This window comes from Myodes glareolus, chromosome 7 (genome assembly GCF_982192425.1).
Source record: "Myodes glareolus chromosome 7, mMyoGla1.1, whole genome shotgun sequence".
Classification (NCBI taxonomy): domain Eukaryota; kingdom Metazoa; phylum Chordata; class Mammalia; order Rodentia; family Cricetidae; genus Myodes; species Myodes glareolus.
The window spans coordinates 60,411,501-60,433,826 of record NC_142032.1 but is presented as its reverse complement, the minus strand read 5'-3'; the positions used below and the strand labels follow the sequence as shown (position 1 = coordinate 60,433,826).

At 51.0% G+C, this 22,326-nt stretch overlaps 1 protein-coding gene across 1 annotated transcript; it reads right to left on the bottom strand.

The window, feature by feature from the left end:
* Positions 1-13,149: 13,149 nt before the first annotated feature.
* Positions 13,150-16,538, bottom strand: Mrgprg (MAS related GPR family member G). The gene is made up of 2 exons (XM_048458466.3): positions 16,446-16,538; positions 13,150-15,039 (listed from the first exon to the last, which is right to left on the bottom strand). Exon 2 carries the CDS (start codon positions 14,963-14,965, stop codon positions 14,093-14,095), a length of 873 nt encoding a protein of 290 aa, XP_048314423.3. The 5' UTR covers positions 14,966-15,039; positions 16,446-16,538; the 3' UTR covers positions 13,150-14,092.
* Between the last annotated feature and the right edge of the window lie 5,788 nt (positions 16,539-22,326).

Genomic DNA, 22,326 nt, shown 5'->3' with positions numbered 1-22,326 from the left:
TCCCATTTTCCTGGGCTGGCCCCTAATCCATCCCAGCTACTACTCTCAGGGCAAGCTTAGCTCATAGAATTGAGTGCTTCAGCCTGAGGACCTCTCCAGAGAACTTCCTTGGGTCCTGGGCTGGTCACCATGTGTCAGGCCAGCTCAGGGTTGCTAGGGCAGAGGGGTCTGTACTTCCCTGACTGGCCCAGTAGATGTCTCAGAAATCCTGGGACACTATGAAAGCTCACTACCTAGTAGATCTTGGAACAGGGTGAAGGCAGAACGTACAAGCCACAAGGGCCCACTGGAGAGGCTGTCTGGCAGGTGTACTCACTGGCCCACTGGTCACAGGATACACTGAGACCTGGACCTGGATCTTGTCACCTGGGGATGTGGCCTGCTACCTGGGGCACCCAATCAGAGGCAAAGAGGCAGACAGGCAGGAGTGGGGACAGACAAGGAGGGCAAGGCAGCTGTCTTTTCAGCTCCACTGCCCTGCGTTGGCCCTTTGTTGCCTTGCTTGTGAATCCTCATAGGAATGGGCACAGCAGCAGTCACAAGAGTTGAGGACTTGTCGCTGTCCTGTCCAAGGGGAGGGTATAGCAAGGACAGTCTAGTGATGCAGGTCTGGGTGTAGACTCCTCTCTGGGTCCAGAGAGGGTCACAGAGTTGGGAAACAGTAATGACTCGATCAACTAGACAGGGGCTATCCCGAGGGGCAATGCAGGGGGAAAGGGCACTGTGGTAATGAGGACCATAACATTGCAAGTTCTGTTAAGACCTTCAGAGAAGCAGACAGCTAGGACTCACAGGACCCTGTAGCCCCAGCTTCAGACTCTGGACCATACCTGACACACCTAGCCCCATTAGTTCTTCTATTTTCCTAGGATTAGTGGCAGTCCTGGGCCCTGAACTATGTCATGGAGTTGCTCTGCAGTTTTAGGTGACTTGGTGCTCAAGCCTTTGCAGCAAGCCTGCTGTCCCCCTGTGCGTGCATGTCCTATGCAGGCACATCTCTCACTTGCAGATGGGGAGACTGAGGCGCAGAATGGCATTGTGGTCCTCCAAGGCCACAGAGTCAGGATTGGCTCCAGCTTCAGGTTCCCCACCCCAGGTGCTCAGCTGCCATATTTGCCTAGAAACAGGGCTGAGGTGGGTTGGGGCTGTTCTGGCATGGTGCTCCAAAGACTCCAGAGCACAGCAGTCGCTGGTTGGGGGGACCCTCGGCTGGCACATGGAATTGATGACAAGGGTGGAAAGCCTGATGAGTCTGAAGAGCCTCCAGGAAGCAGGGCTCCCTGGTAGGCAGGCAAGCCATCTATGGCTGCCTCTCGCAAGGTGTGTTACATAAAGCCTGGCAGAGAGCGGGCAGCAGCCGTCACCCTTGTTCCTCCTGGGCTTTGGCCATGGAGAGTGGTAACCCCGACTTTCCAGTAGGGGAGCATGAGGTCCCAAAGTCTCCATCGCTGCCTCTGTCCTCTCTAACCAGTACCACCACCCAGAGTACAGAGCCCCTTGGGCTCCAAAACTGCAGAGAAACCCTGCTTCTTTGCAGCTGCAGTAAGGAGCAAGAGCTTTGGGCACCTGTTCCCCCCAGCAGTTCTCATGTGACCTCAGCACCCCCACACTGACCGGCGCTGAGGGTCTGGGATTAGCCTTGCTACAAACATGTGCTCTTGGAAATGTCTAGATCCAGGGTAGAGCAGCTCCTTTCTCAAGGGCCATCCCAAGAGTTGATAACTACGTCTCCTACACACCCATGGGCACTTAGACATCATACGGGCAATGGGGGGGGCAGGCTATGGGCAGTGGAGGGTAGGCAGTGTGTCTCTTCATATCAGTCACAAAGCCAACTTCTCCTTAGGGTAGTGGTTCTCAACGTTCCTAATGCTGCAGCCCTTTAATATAGCTCCTTATATTGTGATGACCCCCCAACCATAAAATTATTCCATTGCTACTTCGTAACTATAATTTTGCTACTGTTATGAAGATCTGATATGGAGGATATTTGATATGTGATCCCAAGGGGTCGTGACCCACAGGCAGAGAACCACTGGGAGCCTGCACCAGTCAGTGTTCCAGAAGCCCAACTATGCTCAAAGACCTCAGCTAGCCTCACTCAGGGAAAGTCAGCCTGCTGACTACCAGTTGACCCCAGCACCCCCATTACTACCATGAAGAGATACGTCCAAAGAGCACCTCAGTTTTGCCCCAAATCTCACCAATGCAATATTGAGTTATGAATTTAGAAACAGCCCCTTTCTTCTTAAAGAGTGAACTAAGCTGGAAGTCTGAGCCAGCCTGGAAGAGGGCTCCGCAGGAGGAGGCATAGGACCTGAGCCTGTTGGGCTTCCCTACTAAGGAAGTGTATGCAGGCCCCTCGCCACTCTTGGCAGTAGTGCCGGCAGTAGTGGTGGCAGAAGCCACCTTGACAAGGGAGCAGGGCCCTGCGTGTGGGTGCAATGCAGCATCTTGCCCAAGGTACCTCAGAGTTGCTGGAACCAGCTGCCTGCTCCCATCATGCCTGTTATCCGCATGTGAGGCTGACAGGTGCTGGGTGACAGCAGACCTGAGCAGAGATGCCCCTCCGACCCTCCCACGTCTGGTTCAGCTGACCAGGTGCAACTCCAGGAAACTTTGAAGTCAACAGAAAACCCTAAAGGGTCCCTAACCTCCCCACATGGCTCCAGACCCCCAGATTCCTAACGCATCTCAGAAGCATAGGCTCAGGGAATGGGACAAGGCTCCGCGGCGTGGGGTGGGGGGGTGTTGCACACTCACCGTGCAGCACGGCATGAGGGCACGGGGCGGATTTCTCCTGCAGGCTGGTCCTCAGTTCGCCACGCTCAGCTCTGCTATCTCCAGTGGGTTTGGCCCCCCGAACTGGGCTAGTCCCGCCTCCAACTAGCCGCTCAGAACCAATAGCAAACAGGACCCGACCGCCCCGCCTCCAGTGAAGGCTCTTCCTGGCGGGATGGCAGCAGCCACAGGCAAGTGTGGGTCTGTGTAGAGGGCGCGTGAGGCACACAACTTAGGGCTGAGAGGCTCACTACAGGTGTACCCCCAGAGACTTACAAATAGTGACCCACAATGGTCCCGTGTGTGATGTTCGGGGACGACTGTCCCCTCCAGCACGGTCCTCTGCAGCCTTCCTCTGGGCATCCAGCCCGACCTGGATGCAGCAGGAGCTGCCTTGGTGAGAGCTGCGCTTACCTAACACCAGGGCTGTCTCTTCTGCGGCTGATTCGGGTACGGGCTGCAAGAGGAGAAATAGCTCTATAACAAACACCGAAGATCCCACTGACAGACACCCTAACCCCTCTATGGTCTTTCTCCTCCAGGGACAAAGAATAGGGAAGGTGTGTGACCCACCTTCAGTAGTCTAGTGCAGTGCGCATTACGTGGACACCAGTTTTTCCCAGCACAATGCCCAACCGTTCCCTGGCCCTTTCCCTCCTCTTCCTTTTCCTTCTCTCTCCTCTCGTGTCCAGCTGCCTTTCCTCCCCTGTAGCTCCCAGGAGGCCTCTTTGGGAAGAAGCCCCATGCCTGCTCCATAAGGGCTCCTTGGGGGTAGTTGTGGGGGTGGGAGGCAGTTGGACAGTCAGCCTTGGTGCCTCTCTGCTGTACTTAGGCTGTCAGCAAAACTGTCCCTGCCTCCCCAGAGTGGGTATCTGCCCCTGTGTGTTGCTATGTGACAAGGACCAGCTTGCTTACACTTGACTCTGTCCCTGGCACAGACTCCTGGATAGTGAACCTTAGAGTGCAGGGGAGAGTGCTCAGGGCCACAGGATCTGAGCAGCAGAGGTGACTCAATCTAGCAGGCCGCCCCTGCCCTGTCCACCTCAAAGAGGAAACAAGAGGCCTTAGAGGCCACCTGCCGGCAGAACATAGGTTCGCTCCGTGCTTCAGTTTACCCACCTCGTAAGGGTTAAGAGAAGTGACCTTTGTAAAGAGATGAGTGAAGTTTGTGATACAGAAGTGCTTAGTAAACACACGAGGATGTGCTCTTTCTCTCACCCAACTCTCAGACGCTCCTCCTGGAAGGTGTCCTGTTGCCCAGAACATAGATGTGGGCATTGACCCCCTCAGATGCTCCCTGGCTTGTCCTGGACACTGTGGGGGACTTTAGGAGATGAGGAGCTTAGTATCAATGTGTACTTGGGGGGCCTATGGTAGAATGAGGCTGCTTTATGGACAAGCAGGGCATGGGGAGTAGGTGTAAGATCTCCACTTTGTTCATCCTGGGTACCCTTGGCTTCCTCAGGCATCCTGAACCCAGCAGCTGGGGCTGGATTCCTAGCATTGGCCAAGAGAACACCTACAGATCCCTGTCGTCCTCTGTAAAGATGTGATACATTTGTTTATGCTGCATTTGTTTAGCTATGCACAGATGTGTTGCCTTTGTTTTTCCTTGCCTACCTAAGGTACCTGATTGGTCTAATACAAAGCTGAATGGCCAATAGCTAGGCACTAGAGGGATAGGCAGGGCAGAGACAATAAGTAGTAGGAGGAATCTAGGCTTGGGAGGAGAGAGAAGAGAGAATGAGGGAGAAAGGAAGGAAGATGCCCTGGGCCAGCCAGCCAGACACAGAGGAAAGTGGGGAAGTAGGTCAAATAGAATGGGGGAAAAAAGGAGATATATATATATATATATATATATATATATATATATATATATATATATACATATATATTCCAAGGCAAAACGTAGATGAAGAGAAACAGGTTAAATTAAGTCATAAGAGATAGCTAGAAATAAGCCTAAGCTAAGACTAAGCAATCATATCTAATAATAAGGTCTCCGTGTCTTTATTTGGGAGCTGGATGGCAGCCCAAAGAGAAAGCCTGCTACAGTCCTCCCCTTGCCTGCCACCCACCTCTGCTTCCTCTCCCACTTTCCCCCCTCCCGGAATCCCTCTCTGATTTCCTGCTTACATCTTCCCCTACTTCTTCCTCTCCCTCTTCCTCGCTCATCTTCTCTACTCCCTTCCTCTTTTCACTGCTTCCCTTCCCTTTCCTCTACTCAGCATCAACTGGGCACCTAGCTGGCTGTGGTCCCATCATTTGACAGTATCAAGTTCAAGGCGTGGCTTCTGATCCCGCGATCTCCTGACTGGTGTTTGTCCTTGGCAGGTGGTGTGGATGCCTTAGGGGAGGAGTGGTCATGTTGGTGTTGATGAAAGTGGTGATGATGGCGATGATCGTGATGGTCCTGGTGATGGTGAAGATGGTAGTGATGGTGGCAATGGGGGTGATGATGCTGATCGTGGTGATAATGGTGATGGTGCTCATGGTGCTGGTGGTAACAGACAACAGTGTTGATGGTGATGATGACATTGATCTGAGTGATGATGAAGACAGTGATGAAGGTTGTGTAGTGGCAGGGATGGTATGGAATACATGGGTGAACCTTGTATGAGGGCACATCCCAGTTCCAGGGCTCTCCTGGGTGCTCAGAACCCCCACATTTCTCACCTGGGTGACACTGTTGCTCTTCTGCCTCTTGCTCGTGGCCAGTGCTAGTCCATTTTTTTCTTCGGTAAAAAAAGATCTCCCGTGTCATTTTCCTTTCCTATTTTGGCGGGTCAGTTTATCTAACCCCACTTAAGTGCAGCACCAACAGGATTTTGGAGCCTGTGAGAGAAAGGAGGCAATATTTGGGGTAGGGAATAGCTCCCCAACTCTCCTCCAGAGTAGCTGTCCTGTGTTGAGCGAGAAGTTGGCCCCCTTCCCTGTGCATATTCTAAGCAACCCCCCCATGCTCTAATAAGGTACTAATGAAGATGGTTCCCTGCCAGGCCCTGCTGATTCCAAGGGGAGGCCCCATCTGTCTGCTTGGCTCTTGGCCTTTGGTGAAGCTGGGTCTACCTACCTCCCCACAGGAAACTGCCAAAGGTCCTTACTCAGCATCTCTTAGGCACCTCCTGCAGCCAGCCTCTTCCAGACCATTAACTCTGTCTAGCCACCTGCCGCCCCTGCTGGAGGGACTATATGCTTGTTTAGAGGGATTGGGGCTATCTCCGCCAGGTCTGAGCCTCTGGGCAATTTAGGTTCTGCAGGGCTCACATAACAGGTGCTCAGCAGAGCCAAGGCTCTGATCATGGCAGACGCCTAAGCAGAGGCCCTGGCTCTATCTCTGCTGAGTACCAGTTACATCAGTTACCTTGGTTCGGCCTCAGACTTTCTTCTCCCTTTGAGCTAAGGGCTAGGATGAGGTAGATTCCTAAACTGGCAGGGAACCATTGTGGACAGTTTGTTACCCGTCAATCATGAAGGACAAGGTGTGGTGAGAAACGCCTGTAATCCCAGGCGTGGAGGCTGAGGCAGGTGGAATACCACAGGTTAGAGGTCATTCTGATCTACACAGGGAACTCAAGGCTAACCAGGTCTACATATAAGATGTATTTGTTGCTGTGCCGACAGCCTGTAAAACTTTCAAGGACAAACCTAAATTTGAGGATAACTTGTGACTAATCTCCACTTCGCTGGCTGTGGAATACTGCAGGGCAATCTGATAGTCAGGAGAAAATGCCCTCAAGGTGCCTTGGGGAAGTGTGTTCACAGGTACTCTGAGCCCTTCTGACCTCCAAAGCTCTAGGTAAGGCCTGGTGACCCCAGTAACCTGATAACCCCATTCTGCCCTTTAGCACACCCAACTGTAAAATAACACTGTTCTCTTTTCCACGTCCCAGAGAGTCTGTATGTCTACGGTGGCTGCTCTTCCCTCCCAGGAACTTCATGTTTTAGCATTTGCTGGTAAATATATAAATATATTCGCTGCTAAATAAATATGTATATTTAAGGCAACTATAGGAGATGAGCAATTACGAACACTTGCTGCCCAATCATGAGATGAGACTCTGGAAGCCAGCACCCACCCTGGGCAGCTCACAGACACCTGTAAATCCAGCTGCAAGGGCTCTGATGTCCTCTCCTGGCCGCAGAGGGTGCTGGACAGTGGGTGCACTTACACTCACACAGACATAAGCACACACACGTATAAATCAGATCAAATCAATCTTCTTTTGTTGGGTCCGGGGGCGGGGGTCGCACAAAGATGAGAACACCACCAAGTCTAATAAACCAGAAGCAAACTTTATTCCAGAAACCAGATCCTAGGAAAACCAGAAGTAAACTTAAAAATAAAAATAAAAAAAAAACCACCACGAGGCACAGAAGCTTATCAGCTAGCTGAGACCACAGCCAGAGATGGTGTTTGTTAGACTGTGGCCAAAGGCCGGTTTTTGAACCCACTTTTTATAGTAGGGGCACCAAGCATTAGCTCTGAACAAAGGAATTTTTACGATCTTTCCCTGACCCCATGGGCCAGTTAACATAGACCCTAAGGAGGAGAGTGAGTTCTAACGTCAGTGGGTAACTAGGCAGCTATCATGAAATATGTTTTAGAGGAGATTACAGCGAAAGCCAGGTGTCTTTAGCAATTAGTCAGAAAAGGGACTGCTAGTAATACCAGAAGGTTAATAAATTAGAATTAACTGGTTTCTACGCTGAGAACTTAGGAGAAAAAGCAGAAAGCTTTTCACACTTTCTCAAGGTAAAACTCAGATACTGACTGCTATACTTTACAACTTCCATTATCAGAGCTCATTAGTCAAATCTGTGTTTCCACCTTGTTCACTGTCTCTCCTGGTACCTCCAGGCAATGTATACTGGAGCCCCATGCCTCTCCTTTGGTGGTGCCAGTTTCCCATAATGGAAACAGTGCCTAACCCAGAGGTCAGTATCTCTGTCTCCTAAAGGGTAACTCAGTTCACATCTGTCATTTATCAAGATTGGCCAGGACACTACTCTCAATTTGTAGGGAGAAGTTCCAGTCTTGTAAATAAAACAGCCAGTTGTAAAATGAAATTACCTAAGCTCATGGAGGTTTCCCAAGCATCCGAGAAAATAGCTCACTGTGAATGACTGATCTGTGATCCGCTGAGAAGTTGTTGGTAGTTAGCTTAGGTTTACAGCTTTATACGTCTCTCTTCCTATATCCCAAACTTCTACATTCTAATCTTGGTGTCTATATTTCTATTTTTGTATTTTCACTCTTATTTCCAGACCCTTCACTTTTAAATTATTTTTGCCTTTTTTTTTTTTAAATTCCAAGTCAGGATCTGACCATGTAGTTCTGTCTGTTCTGGAACTCACTCTGTAGACAAGGCTGGCCTTCAACTCACAGAGATCCGCCTTCCTCTGCCTCCTGAGTGGTAGGGATTAAAGGCGTGTGCCACTACACCCAGCTACAATGAAGTTTTTGTTTTTAAAAAGGCAAAAACAAACAGGTGATAAAGAAATGGCAGCTGCTCTTGTGAGAGCTTCGTCGGTGAAACATACTGGTTTTCTACAAATTCACAGTGAGGGGAGAAAGAGCAATGAACCTCTCCTGTTCTCTTCAAAGAACATTTGAACCTCTTCAAGGACTTTACAAGGAAAAAAGGGTCCCGGAGCACTGACGTCCAAGAAGGATCTGGGAGCACTGACCTCCGAGCATAATAGCATTATGTCTTCATCAGAGCAGTTGTGATGACCTACAAGAGACTCAGGATGAAGCCTATAGATACTCCTGTAGGAGGGTGAGTAGGGATGGCCATAGACCCTCCCCTGAGATTTCAGCCACTCCTATCTGCTCTTCCCTCTTAGCTGTAGGAAATTCTGTCCCAGCTGTATGTCGTCCTAGCAGGCTTCAGGATACAGAGTAGAAGCTTAATGAAGGGGAACCTACATCTATGTCTCTCCAGGGAAGTAAACATCTATGCTGTGGTGGGACTTGTCAGCGACGCAGCTGCTTAGGTGGCTGTCACCCACACTCCCAGAACCCCGCCAGGCCCATTGGTTCATCAGGCTGGGTTTGGTGAAACTGTTAGTCTATCGATACATCATCTGAAGCAAGTAGATGTTTTCTTCATGACTCCCCAGGAACAGTTCATGCAACAGTGGACAGGTGCCAGCCTCCCTTATGAACATACATGTAAACATCCTTACCAGAACATGAGCAGGTTCAACCTGTGCATCTGCCAGGTGGCTAATATATCATGATCGAGGGAGGATTACCCAAGAAACTCAAGGTCAGTGTTGGGAGATGAATCAGTGTCATTTGGGCTGGGGTGGGGTTCGCTGGTAGAGTGCTCACTGGGTGTGAGCAAAGGCCTGGGTTGGATCCGTAGCACTGCAGAAAACTCGGTGCAGGTGCTGGAGAGATGGTTTGGCAGATGAGAGCTTGTGTTGGTTTTACTGAGGGTCGGAGTTTGGTTCCTAGTACCCATGTCAGGGGATCCCAGCTGCTTGTCACAGCAGCTCCAAGGGATCTGGCTTCCTTTGGGGGTCTCTGTGAGCAGCTGCATACTCATGTGTCCACCCCGCCCCATACACATAATCAAAATAATACAACATATTTTGGAAAAGATCAGTGTAGCTGAGTGGTGGTGATGCACACCTTTAATCCCAGCACTCAGGAAACAGAGGCAGGGGGATCTCCGAGTTCCAGGCCAGCCTCGTCTACGCAGAGAAACCCTGTCTCAAAACAACAGCCACAACAACAAAATCAATGTAAATCACCCCATTAACAGACAAAGGGGGAATACAGTGTGATCATCTTAACAGAGGAAGGGAGGACCAGCTGATAACATCCATATACGTGTATATTTGAAATGCTCTTGGAAAACTGGGAATATGTGGAAATTACCAGCATGGTGGGAATATGCGAATCAGCAATATGCCTGCATCTGGATCAGTTTTTCTATATATACATTATATATATATATATACATTTTATATATATATATATATATATATATATATATATATATATATATATATATATAATATATAATGAGTGTTTGCAAGCAAACACTCACACATGCCAGAAGAGGGAGCCAGATCCCCTGAAACTGGAGTTACAGGTAATTGTGAACTGTCCTGGGGATGTTCGGAACCAAGTCCTGGTCCTTTGCAAGAGCAGCAAGCCTCTGAGTTGTGTGTAGTGGTGAAGGAAAGGCATTTTCCCTGTAAGGCTGGGGATAAGACAGCAGAGCCTGTAAAGAAGGCCTTTGTGATGAAGCATTAGGATAGCATGAAAGGCAGAGAGAGAGAGACGGGTGATACTTTATGATCTAACTAATGAAGCTTGCCTGAGGATCAGAGTGTGGAGTTAGCCACCAGTTAGTCATAGAGGCCAGGCAGTGGTGTCATGCGCCTTTAATCCCGGCCCTCGTGAGGCAGAGGCAGATGGATCTCTGTGAATTCAAGGCCACCCTGGGCTGCATGAGACTGATCCAGTCTAAAAGACAAACAGAGCCAGGTGGTGGTGGCTCACACCTTTAATCCCAGCACTTGGGAGTCCCACACCTCTAATTCCGACACTGGGGAGGCATAGACAGGAAGGGATATGACTGGGTGGAGAGAGGAATATAACGCAGGAGACAGGAGCTCTCCTGAGGACTTGTAGAGACAGGACACCCCATTCAGTCTGAGGATTTCGTAGAGGTAAGAACTAGTGGCTGGCTGCTCTGCTTCTCTGATCTTTCAGCTTTCATCCCCTAATATCTGACTCCGGACTTTCAGTATTTAGACCAATTAGAATTCACGCTGGATAGAGACTGATTATTTGCAAATCTCGGAAGTTTTCACAAAGATCCTGGAAGACGTCAGTGAATGTAGTAGATTGAAAGGATGGTGTTAGGTCAACATCCAAATCAAGTCAGCGCTGGCAACTGGAAAGCAAGAATGAAGAGATCGTGTTTACACAGCATGCAGAAACCACAAATCCGTCAAGGAGAGTTGGCAAGATATGTGCCAAGACAGCTTTATAAGCCATAAAGGATAGCCTATAGAAGCATGGGAGCTGCAGGGAGGCAGAGGGCTGGATCTCATCCATAGTCAGAAAACACCATAGTTGAAGTGTTAATCTGGGAGCTGGGAGATGATTCTGTCAGGAGAGTGCTTGTTATACAGCATAAGGACTTGAGTTCGGATCCTCAGCACCCACAGAAGAAGTTGAATGTGTGTGCTGAGCGTGGTGATGCTGTAACCCCGGCACTGGGTAAGTGGACACAGAAGGATCCTTGAAGCTCCCTGGCAAGCTAGTTCAGCCAAACGAGCGAGCTCCAGGATTAAGAATAAGATGGAGAGTAATATGGAAAGAAAGTCCTTGGGATGGGAGTCATTGTGACAGGTCTGCACCCCCAGCACCACACCCAAGGGTCCTGGCTCCTCCTCGCCTCCAGGGACAGAGAAACTACTGCTTGCTGGCTCTGAGCCCTCAGGAGCACACCTGCTGGAGAGAGATGCAGCTCCAAGCAGGCAGACGACACACTAGCTGTAGGGGAAGGAGCCCCACATTAGGCTTTCTGTGGCAGTATGCATGTGCGGTATCCAGACAGGTAAGAAGAGCCGAGAACAGATTCTTCTGCCAGGAGCTACAACACCAGAGTCAACAGACAACGCTCTAAGCAGGGACAGACACAGCAGCAAGGTAGAGGTGTGGAGTCAGGTGGGCAGGGTGCACGGGGCATCTCTGTCTGCTATGAGAGGTGATGTCTTTGTTGGGGCAGGCTATCTGCTGCCTGACTCTGAGCTACCCGGTGACCCCTAGACATCATCTAGCTATAGAGGTGCCAGAAGGCAGGAGCCTCGCCGCCCTGTGACGGAGTCAGATCTGTTCTGCATCTGCCCCAACTTAAGCCGGCCCAAGGGCAGCCTTGACACTCTATGTGAACCCCACTAGTTTTAGGGTAGACATGGCTGCTGCTTCTGGGCTTCACTGTGTCCTCATAGCCAGCAATGGCCTGGGGAGCAGAGGTCCGGTGTTTCCCCACTCCACCCTGCCATCTGTCTAGACCAAGCCATTTATCATATGCCCCAGGACTGTCAGCTGCTGTGATATTCGCCTGTCGCCTCTGATACACAGATGGCTGACTTACAGGGCCCCGCATCTTTGTCCTTGGGCAAGGAGGATGCAGGTGACTTCAGATTTATTCCACCCTTATCCCAGTGGCAAACCTTCTGGGAAGAAACCACTCTGTTCCTTGGAGTCTGGTGTGAAGATCATGAAGAATAGGCCGCTCTTTCCTACTCTGCCTCCCCAAAGCAGTCTCCCCCACTGGGCCCCACCCTTCCTGAGCCCATGCTGGCCTTTCATCTGAGGGTCTCACAGCTCTCGGATTCTCCCTGTCAAAGCCACTGCAGTCCGGAGGGCTTCGTCTCAAGGAGGACTGGGGACACGGAATCGCGACCGTTGCATCCTGGGGAGGATTAAAACCCAACAGAGGTGCTGCTTCCTCTTGGTTGGGGCTACAAGCAGGGTTTTCATTTTAAGAACATTCTCAGGAGTCCCCAGAATGAGTCGCTATCTTTCAAATGGGGAAGCACAACTTTATGTAGGAGCCATCAGGTCGCTGTACTGGGTCCCACATAGCGTGGAAAGAACATCTTTACTTTTAATTAAAATATCAAAATAAACAGCTCAGTTGGTAAAGTGCACGCCATGTCAGCCTAAGGACCTGAATCCGGTCCCCACGTAAAGCTCAGGTGTAGTGATGCATACTCAGAATCCCACTGCTGAGGAGTCGGAGGCAGGTGGGTCCTAGGAACTTGCTGGCCCATGAACCTAACTGAATCAGCAAGCCCCAGGGCCCAGCGAGAGACTCTTGTCTCAAAAACGGTGAATGACTTATGAGAAACAACAGCCCGAGGTTGTCCTGTGGCCTCCGTGCACATGTGTGTGTACCTACACCCACCCCCACGTGGGCATCTAGACACCTGCCCCTCCCTATACACACACAAAAGAGAGGAGTTTTCTGAGGGTGTCTATCAGAAAGGGACACGGGTGGAATGTTGTTTTTCATACCCTGTGTTTTCATCTGACTGGAAGGCGTGTTGGCAGCTTATTTTCCTGGTGTTCCTGGGAGGATCTGAAAGTCGTTCTTTCCATTTTTATTGTATGTGTCCGGGTGTTTCGTCTGTGCACTGTGTGCACACGGTGCCTAGCGAGGCCATAAGAGGCCACTCACCTGATCCCCCCTGGAATAGATGGTTGTGAGCTACCGTGTGGGTCCTGGGAACTGAACCCAGGTCCTTTGGAGGAGCAGCCAGAGCTCTTAACTGCTGAGCTATCTCTCCAAGCCCAGGGCTTGAATGCTTTAAGAATGAATGACAATCAAAGTAGTTTTTTTTTTTATGTTTAAAGAACCATCATAAAACATAGAAAAGCCATGTGCACTTTGGAAGCTCAGCTCTCTTCCTCTTCTCTCCAACTGCAGGTGAAGCTGGCTGGCCGGCCAAGGTGGAGTTTACAGAAACAGATTGACTGAGCACAATCTTGGAGGAACAGAGGGATGGGGATGGGATCTGGGGGAGGAGTCAGGGAAGCCCTGCTGGCACTGAGAGCAGAAGTAGCCTGTAGAAGGAGCCAGGGGTGCTCTGGGGGGTACCAGAAAGGCAGAAATAGCCAGGATGCAGCATCTTGGGGTGGCCCTGGGGTCAGGACAGATTTGGTCTGTTTAATGGTAAAACAGCGCCACCTCGTGGCCTTCATTGGTAACACCAGGCTGGAGAATTGGGGAGGCAACCCGGTGTAGTCACCTGGACTATGAAGGCTTTGTAGCAAACATTGGGATGAGGGAGGAAGAAACAGCAATTTAGAAGAGGCCCTGTAGTGGATGCCTACAACATAAGACCTCTGTGCCAAGAGCTGAAGGGCCAGTGTCCCCAGAGCAGCGAATGCTCCCTAGGAGCTGGTGCTGAGCCTCCAGTCACCTGGCCCATCGATGGCAGAAGGAGGCAAAGCTCCTGTCATCTGGTCCCCTGGGGATGAGGGGCAGTTTTCTTGGGTTGGGTACCATGGGGCAGAAGATTTCAGGGCACATGCCCTCACTGTAGCTCTGGGGTCCTCCTTCCTGCACCTGCCCCTCTATCTCTTCCTGTCCTCCTTGCCATGTCCTTTAAATGTCTAACATGCAATCTGGACTCTTTCCCTTCTCCCCTGCTTATGAGAGGGAGCCCTGAAGTCTCTAGAACCAGAGCTGGGGCATGGCAAGGGTTTGAGCAAGACTGGAGTTCCCCTGGCAGCTCTGAGGGCAGGGTAAATGAGCATAGGATGGCCACTCTACGCTTGGCTCATAGGCAGGGATAGACCTCCAAGGTTTGACTGGGATTCCTCCCCTAGCGCTCTGTTTAGGACAACCCGCAGCAGCTCTCTCTTCCTGAGCTGCCGGCCCTTCATGTAGTACAAGAGGGGCTTTACACTGCTATCAACGCAGGCTAGGAGGGTGGCCAACGGCAAGAAGAAGGGAAGCAGGAATGCTATGACCGGCCGCAGGCTCCAGTAGACCACCATGGGCAGGCGACAGAAGAACAGCAGGATCCCGAGGCACTGGGCCACCTTGCAGAACTTGGGGGGTGGCTGCAAAGAGCAGCAGTTCCCACAGATCAAGAGAATCATGCTGGCCCCACAGGCCATGCTCACCAGCACGCCTAGCCAGACGACGCTGACCCAGTGATATCTGAGGCAGACGAACACGCTCATCCCCTTGTACAGCAGTCCACAGGCATTGGCCGGCAGGAGCACGGCCGGCATGGTCAATGCCCAGATCAGGAGGCAGAGCACAGCTGAGGTGTACCTGGGGCGGCAGCTGGGGCTGCAGTAGGAGGGGAACATGTAGTTGAGGCAGCAGTCTACAGCGAAGGCAGCCAGCAGCCAGAGCCCCACTGCAAACCATAGGAAAATGACTGGGAAGTGGAGTGTGTCCTCATAGCCCAAGGCGATCTTGGCGATCGAGAAGCCCACCTGGCAGGCGAGGAAGAGGAAGTCGGTGGCAGACAGGTGCAGCAGGTACACGTTGAAGGGACCCTTCTTGATGTGCAGGCCCAGGTGCCAGAGCAGCAGGGCGTTGCCCACCAGCCCTGCCAGGCTGACGATGAGGCTGAAGTAGAAGAGCACATTGATGAACGTGCCCCAGATGTTGAATATGGAGAACATCCCGGCTAGCTTCTGCGGGTGATCCGGGAGGCCCCTGCAAAGGGTGGCGGTGCTCACTGCCCAGCTGCTGTGCTCTGAGTGTGGAAGGCAAGACAGCATGAGTCCCTAGCTTCCGGAGTTCGAGTTGCCATGGCCCCTGCCTAGCTGCACATGCTCTTGCCCCCTCCCCAGCATCTGCTGTGCTCTGAGATGTCATTCTTCGCCCTCATCCTGGCTGGCCAACCCTTCCTGTGTGAGGTATCTCTTACAAGGACTACCACATTCAAGCAAAGGGGTCACAGGTGGCAGGACCCCCTTTCCCATCATGTACTAATGTGAGGGCTCCAAGGCCTTGATGGCACCCACCCAGGGGTCTCTGATGTTGCCTGCTGTGACTCCAGGGTACTCTATTCTGTGCTGGGTGAGGCATTAGGGGACTTCCCTACACACTCCAACTGGAGCAGGACACTGAACCCCCATGGTCCTAAAGGACTGTGACTCCTCTGAAGCATCCTCTCAGAGTCCGGGCTTTGGTGATGGGTCTCAGGGCCCTGAGTCTTCTTGGGGACTGATTAGCAGAAGGAGGGTTCCTGGTGCTCTCAGTGGAGGGGATCCCAGAGCAGTACCTCTCTCTGGGGGTGTTCCAGGTATGAGGACCCAGACCCAGGTTCTGGGGACAGGGGCTGCCAGAGAAGAGCGGCTACAGGAAAGGATAGATGGAGAAAGAGACAGAGAGAGAGAGAGAGAGAGAGAGAGAGAGAGAGAGAGAGAGAGAGAGTCAGAGATGGGGAGACACAGACAAGGAGACAGGGACAGAGAGACAGAGAGGGATACAGGAGACGGTGACAGAGATCACTGTGTAGTTAGTGTTGTACTCTTACTCCTGCCTTGGGCTGTGTCCCCTGCCCAGGAGGACACCTTAGCTATCTCCACTCCCGGAGAGCCTCCCTCTTAGACCCTGCTTCCTCTCTTGATCCCAAAACTTCTACAGTGTCCTGATAAGAGTCACCCCCCCCACACTCGTCACCAAGGATCCTTCCTGGCACCTCCAGGGGATGGTGGCTCAACCTACAAGCCCAGCTGTCAGGGTCAGAGTGCAGGTCCTCTCATGCATCACAGTGTTGACAGAGACAGGACCCTTTCCCTCGGTGGGCCCTGGTGCCCCATGGTATCCCAAGGGTGTTTAATCCAGACTCCTGTGTGGATTCTGGCTGATGGAGGCAAGGCTAGTTCTGAAAGGGGATGAGAAGGTGGACTGGAGCATCTTCCTCATCCCTGTTCTCCAGGGAACCCAGAGCTGTGAATTCCAAGATTGCAGTCTCAGCCTCCAAGGTTCCTTTAACAGCTTTCTCTTATGGAGGGAAGGCCCCTTTTGGAGGACATCCTCAGAGCCACCAGTGCCCCTCTGAGAGCCAGGCAGGGAGCGGGGTGCCATAGAGGGTAAGAGAAAGGGTGTTCCTTGCTTGGGGGAGGAGGCAGAGGGACAGACTACCCTTCTCACCTGCTGACAGTGGCTGTCCCCAGCTCGCTCAGCCCACACTCCTTGTCTCGTTGTCTCGAGCTCTGCCTGGCCCCTAAATCCCCTCCTGTCCTCTGGGGCTGGCTCCTGCCAGTTCCCTAGAAGTGGGAGGGCGTGTCACCTTTTCGCAGGAACCAAAGGAATGAGCTCAAACAGAGCTGTTAGTGTGGGCGGCTCCTCCTCCTCATCTGGGAGAAGAAACTAGAGAACCTCCACACCACCCACTCTGAAGTAATCCCTGGCCCTAGGTGCTCAGGACCAAAAAAAGAGATGCCACTCTAGGAATGGATCCATCAGGAAAGTGCTTGCTATGCAAGCATGAAGACATGGGTTTGGATCCCTAGCCCCTGGGACAAAAGCTGGGCATGATGGTGCATGCTTATAACCCCACTACTGGGGTGGAGACCAGAGGACCCTGGGACTTGCTATCCAACTGGCAATGCCAGTCGGTGCATTTAATGCAAGATCTTACCTTTAAAAAATAAGGTATTGGGCCAGTGAGAAGTCTCAGTGGGTAAAGGTGCTTGCCACCAAGCCTGACAACCTAAATTTAATTCTGGGGATCCACATGGAAGGAGCGAATTCATTTCTGAAAGTTGTCCTCTGATCTGGACACATGTGCTGGTGCATTTGTGCGCACATACACAAAATAACATGTGTTTAAAACAGTGTGGTGGCCACTCCTTTAATCCCAGCATTTGTGGGGGGTGGGAAGAGGCAGATTCTGCGAGTCTACATAGAGAGTTCCAGGATAGCCAGGACAGCATAGTAAAACGCTGTCTCAAAAAAACAATAAAATGTCATTTTAAGTGTTTTTTAAAGTGGAGAGTATCTGAAGAAGACACCCATGTTGACCTCCAGACTCCACGTGCTGCACACATGTGCATCCACCAGCATGGGTGTACACACAAACACACACAGCAGAGGGGAGACGGAGAGGGAGAGAAGCAGACAGAGCTAGGACTGCATGGTGAGAAATAATGGCGAACTTACTGGCAGAGGAAGGTCCTGGGGAGCTGGGCAGCCAAGCGCTGAGTGGGTCTCTGCATTTGGGACAGAAGACAGGGTCATTATGGGTTAGGACAAAAGTGTGCTCTCAGGCCAGAATGTCTCTGGTTTAGCGTCAGATTCCATCGAGAGCCACGCACAACCCTCCAAGTCATCCATGCTTTCACAGCCCTATGTTACGGTCCACTAACAAAACATGTAGGAAAAGCCAGCTGTGGTGACTCAGTCATGGCCACCATCATCCGGACTATCCCCTGTGTGGGATGAGCCCTTATGATACACACAAGCCCCATGCAGCCTCAAGTCTCTCTAACTTTTTGTTGTTCGGGTGGGGTTTTAGTTGTTTTTCTTCTTCACGGTGTCATCCTTGAGGATTAACATAATTCGCAGGGCCTACTGGTGCCGAGGTGCCTGGCTTGTTAGAGGAGACAGCGGCAGCAGGAGCTTGGCCACGAATGCAGCAGAGAACAGAGTCGGACCGAGGGCACCTCTCCGATGTGAGTGTGGAACTGGACAGGGCATTGCTCTGGGTTTTCACACGAGACATGCAAGCATGTGGAATTGATGTTCTGTTTGGATAGGATGTGGCCTGTGGGTTGTCTCTAGCAGTCGCTGTGTGAATGTGACCAAAAGTGTAATGTGTGATTCAACACCTTGAGCCCCAGGCTAAATAGATGGCTCAGAAGGTGAAAGCAGTCACTGTCCTGTAGGACCTGAGTCCAGTCCTAGCCCTGAAGTTCAGTGGTTACACCAATTAAAGGGCAAGCACACTTATCTCGGGTGGTAGAATGAGGACAATCTTCCCTTGCATCCATGTGAATGCCAGTGTGTCCTATCCTAAGTGTTCTGAAGTCACCAGGCCATCTGCTTAGTCTATGAGACTATTGAACCCTGTTTGGCATGAGTGGCAAACTGCCAGGCTGCTGAGACCACACAAGAGGTTCCCAAGAGCCAATTGATCCAAAGAAGCTAAGGTCAGTGTCCTCATGTGATTAAGCCAGATTCTCCAACTCCCAGCCCTGTCACAGTGCTGCCTGCTGACCAGGGTACCCATACCCAGGGTCATCTACAAGTTATCTGTCCCAAATATCTCCTTCCCCCCCACTCAATTTTAAATTACATTTATTTACTTCAGTGGGCGCGTATTAAGGTCAGGTCTCACCTTCCACCATACGGTTTCTGGGGATTGAACTCAGGCTGTCAGACTTGGTGGCAAGCACCTAGACCCCCCCCCAAACCATATTATCAGCCCCTGTTGAAGAGCAAGCACTATCCTCCCATCCCTTGAGCCACCTGCGGCCATCTTCATGAGTTCAGCTGTATCTGCCTGACAAAGATTATCCCAGACGGACCTGATGACTTTAGAGGCTCGCTCATAGAGGAAGGGGCCAGGAAGGGTCATGAGGACCTTACCTGAGTATTCAACACCGCCCCTCCCCCAGCCGTTTGTATGCAGTTCTGCCCAAGCTGCATGTCTTCAGGGTCCAGAGTGGAGTCTGCACTGGGGAAGGCTGCGGGGAGGGTTTCCATCTGCCCAGCTATTATCCGTGCTGGATGCAGACCTTCCAGCAAGGCTGCTTTAGAGTCACCTAGGCAGCACATAAGCCAAATAACCGTGCAGAAAATACCCAATGCTGCCCCAAATCTCTCCAACTTTTCCATTGTCCCAGTCAGTCCTGGGGGGGTTTTGGTTGTTGTTGTCGTTTTGTTGATTTTGGTTCCATATAATTCATGTGGCTTGTTCCTCCGTGACTGGTGGCCTGCGGCTGGCCTTGTCATTGCCATTGGGTAACACTGTGGGAAATGTAAACAAAATGTGCTGTTATTTCTTACATCTCCTCTCAAAAACATTACGCAGAAACCAGTCGTCAGAAACTCCAATTCTTCCAGAGTCAACACTGCTTGAACTCTCAAGGTGGCACTCTGCTCGAAACGTCTTTCTGCTTCCCCACCTGGTTGCTCTGGCCTGTCAATCATTTAAGAATCACAGGCTGAATGCGGACCCCTGGCTGTGAGGCACTGGACCCTTTATTAGGAACAGAAACATAGTGGGGGACCCAACTGGGCGTGTTTGCTCGCTTCAGCCGAAATGCTTTAGGGTCGTGTGGTCATTTCCTTGGGACCCCAGACCTAACGCTAACAACACTGATGTTAGAGCCCTGAGGCAGTTTAAAGGGGCAGGAGATAGAAAAAAGGCCAGTTTGATCTCAGCAGACAGGAGTGTTTTTCTCAAACATCGAGGGGCAGACACAGTGGGAAGGGGAACTTGGGGTTCATATAGGTTTGGGGAATACAATGACTGGAGCTACATGCAAGCCTGCAATTTCTCCCTCCTGGGGCTGTTTGTCCAGACCAGGCTGTTATATCTCTGGAAGCTGCCTTGTCCTGGCTATCAGGTTGCGTGCCATAGTGGGCAACTGAGTTTGGCGACAACAGTGAGGGGGAAGGAGTTGGGGTTTCAGCATAGGGTCTTCCTTGGTCACCGTCTGGTGAGTTTGTTCAAAGTTTATTCTGACATATTCCAACTCTTAAGAAGTAAGGAATGGGCTGGAGAGGAGAGGGGTTCCAGGAATAGGGCTGGAGTTTTAGGCACCGTCTAGTTCAGAGTCTGTGAAAGAGGGGGTTCTCTGCTCGCAGGAAGAGAGTTTTGACTCGGTCAGCTGTGATGGGCCGTACGGTTGCCGGCATGCCTTCTGGGGGAAACTTCTGAGAAATAATCAGTAGAGAGCTGAACGCAGATGATTATAGACTGAAACTGACAGACTGCCCAGGAAGGTAGAGGGAGGGGGAGGGGAAGCGGCTGGGAGGTGGGGAGGGGGAGGTGGGTAAGCTGGTGAGAGGAAGTGGGTACAGGGTGACTGGGACTCATCCCACTGCCAGGAGTGCTGCACCGAAGTGAGCTGGCAGAAGCAACAGGGAGCCACAGAGTACTACGGGAGACAACAGAGGACTCGTGGGAAGGATTGTATCTGGCCTGGAGTTAAAGGGGTGATGGGTCTTTGCATCTAGAGTTTCTCCGTAGCACCTAAAAGGTCTTTTTGCATATCAGCATCATATGGAGCTAATGTAGGGTGAAGCCCGTTAAGAGAACTTACACGGGACATTTGTTCGGATGGAAACATAAGTATGGGGTAATACGGAACAAAGAAGTGATAAAGGAGAGGAGCCAGTGAGGGAGGGACCCGAAAGCCCATACATAGAAGGAGGTTTGTGGTTGCTTTTTTTTTTTTTTTTGGGTCAGGTCTCTGTTGAGCAATAGCCTTAGGTCACGAGGAATTGAGTCAGGCTGTACTGGGCAATAGCCGCTAGCTGTAAGTAATGGCTTAGCCCTAAACGAACCATTCGGCTCCACTGTAGAAATAATATGCAGTGTATCCGTATTTGACTGCTCGCAGTCAAACCTCAGAAAAACAGCTGTAACTTCCTGGTAGCTACTTACACGTGTGTGTGTGTGTGTGTGTGTGTGTGTGTGTGTGTGTATGTACATGTCCCCCTGCTCCTCTAAATGCTCTCAACCTTCAACTGTCGGAAAGGCTGGGGCCCCTCGCTGTGCCAATAAAGCAGGCTCAGCTCTTGAGATCAGGTCTGTCTGCTTCTTTGCCTGTTTTCCCTGTGTCTTTGGGCACCATCTCAAACCAGCTAGGGTTTGTTGGTACAGAGCAGTATCATTTATATAGGACACAGACCCCATCCTCAACAGAGCACCATTTATTAGAGGAGGGCACAGACCCCATCCTCAACAGAGCAGCATCATTTATAGAGGAGAACACAGACCCCATCCTTAGCAGTAGTCAGGTCTAGACATGGAGCACAGCCATAGCTGAAGATTCCAGTTGGTCCTGAAGGATGTTAAGATGTAGCATGATGAATAAAAACTCAGAGACAGATACTGGGGTTTAAGCTGAAAGATCAGAGAAGCAAAGCAGCCAACCACTAGAGAGTTCGTACCTCTACGAAATCTTCAGACTGAAAAGAGCACCAGTTCCTGTTATCACCCCACCTTATATTCCTCTCTAGTGCTGGTATTAAAGGCGTGCACCACTAACGCCAGGCCTCTATAACTAACTAGTGTGGCTGCTGGGATTAAAAGTGTGCGCCACCACTGCCTGGCCTGTATGGCTGACTTAGGGTGGCTAGATTTGCACTCTGATCACCAGGCAAGCTTTATTTATTAAAACACAAATAAAATATCACTATATTAAGATGGTCTGAAAATTTTCTACAGTTTTTGAGAGCCAGTGAGACAGAGGTTAACTGATGTAGAAAAGGCTTCAGTCCAGCTGGTTTAGTTCTGAGTCCCGAAAACAAGGCCTAGGGTAACAAAATCATTGTGTAAAGATTCAGCCACACAACATGGCTGACACTTCCGGGTTCCAGGGCCATGCATGTACAGCCAAGCCCTCAGGCAGAAGTGCCTAATGGCCCCAGGAATCTTAAAGGACCCCGCGTGACCCACGTGCAGCATGATTGCATCATCTACGTGTGACACAGCTGTGTGAGCTCTCACACACATGCGTGAGCTCCGTCATCTGCGTATGACATAACCACACCATCCTCCTAGGCCGCTCTTAAAAGCTGGAGGCACCATCTTCAGTTCTCTCTCTCTCTCTCTCTCTCTCTCTGCACACTGACTTCCCCAGGCCTATACACGCCCCCTCTAATAAAACTCCTAAGTGGGTTTGTTGTGTGTTCCGTCTTTTCTTCTCACTCAGGCCAGGTAATTTCATTAGTGCCGTGAGACTCTGGAGGCTCTCCCACCCCGAGCCCCTCTCCTGGGGTTGGGATCTGGAACTGGTATTTTTTCCACAACAACCACATGTTCCATCTGCCTGAGTGGTATTTCTACTCACACCAC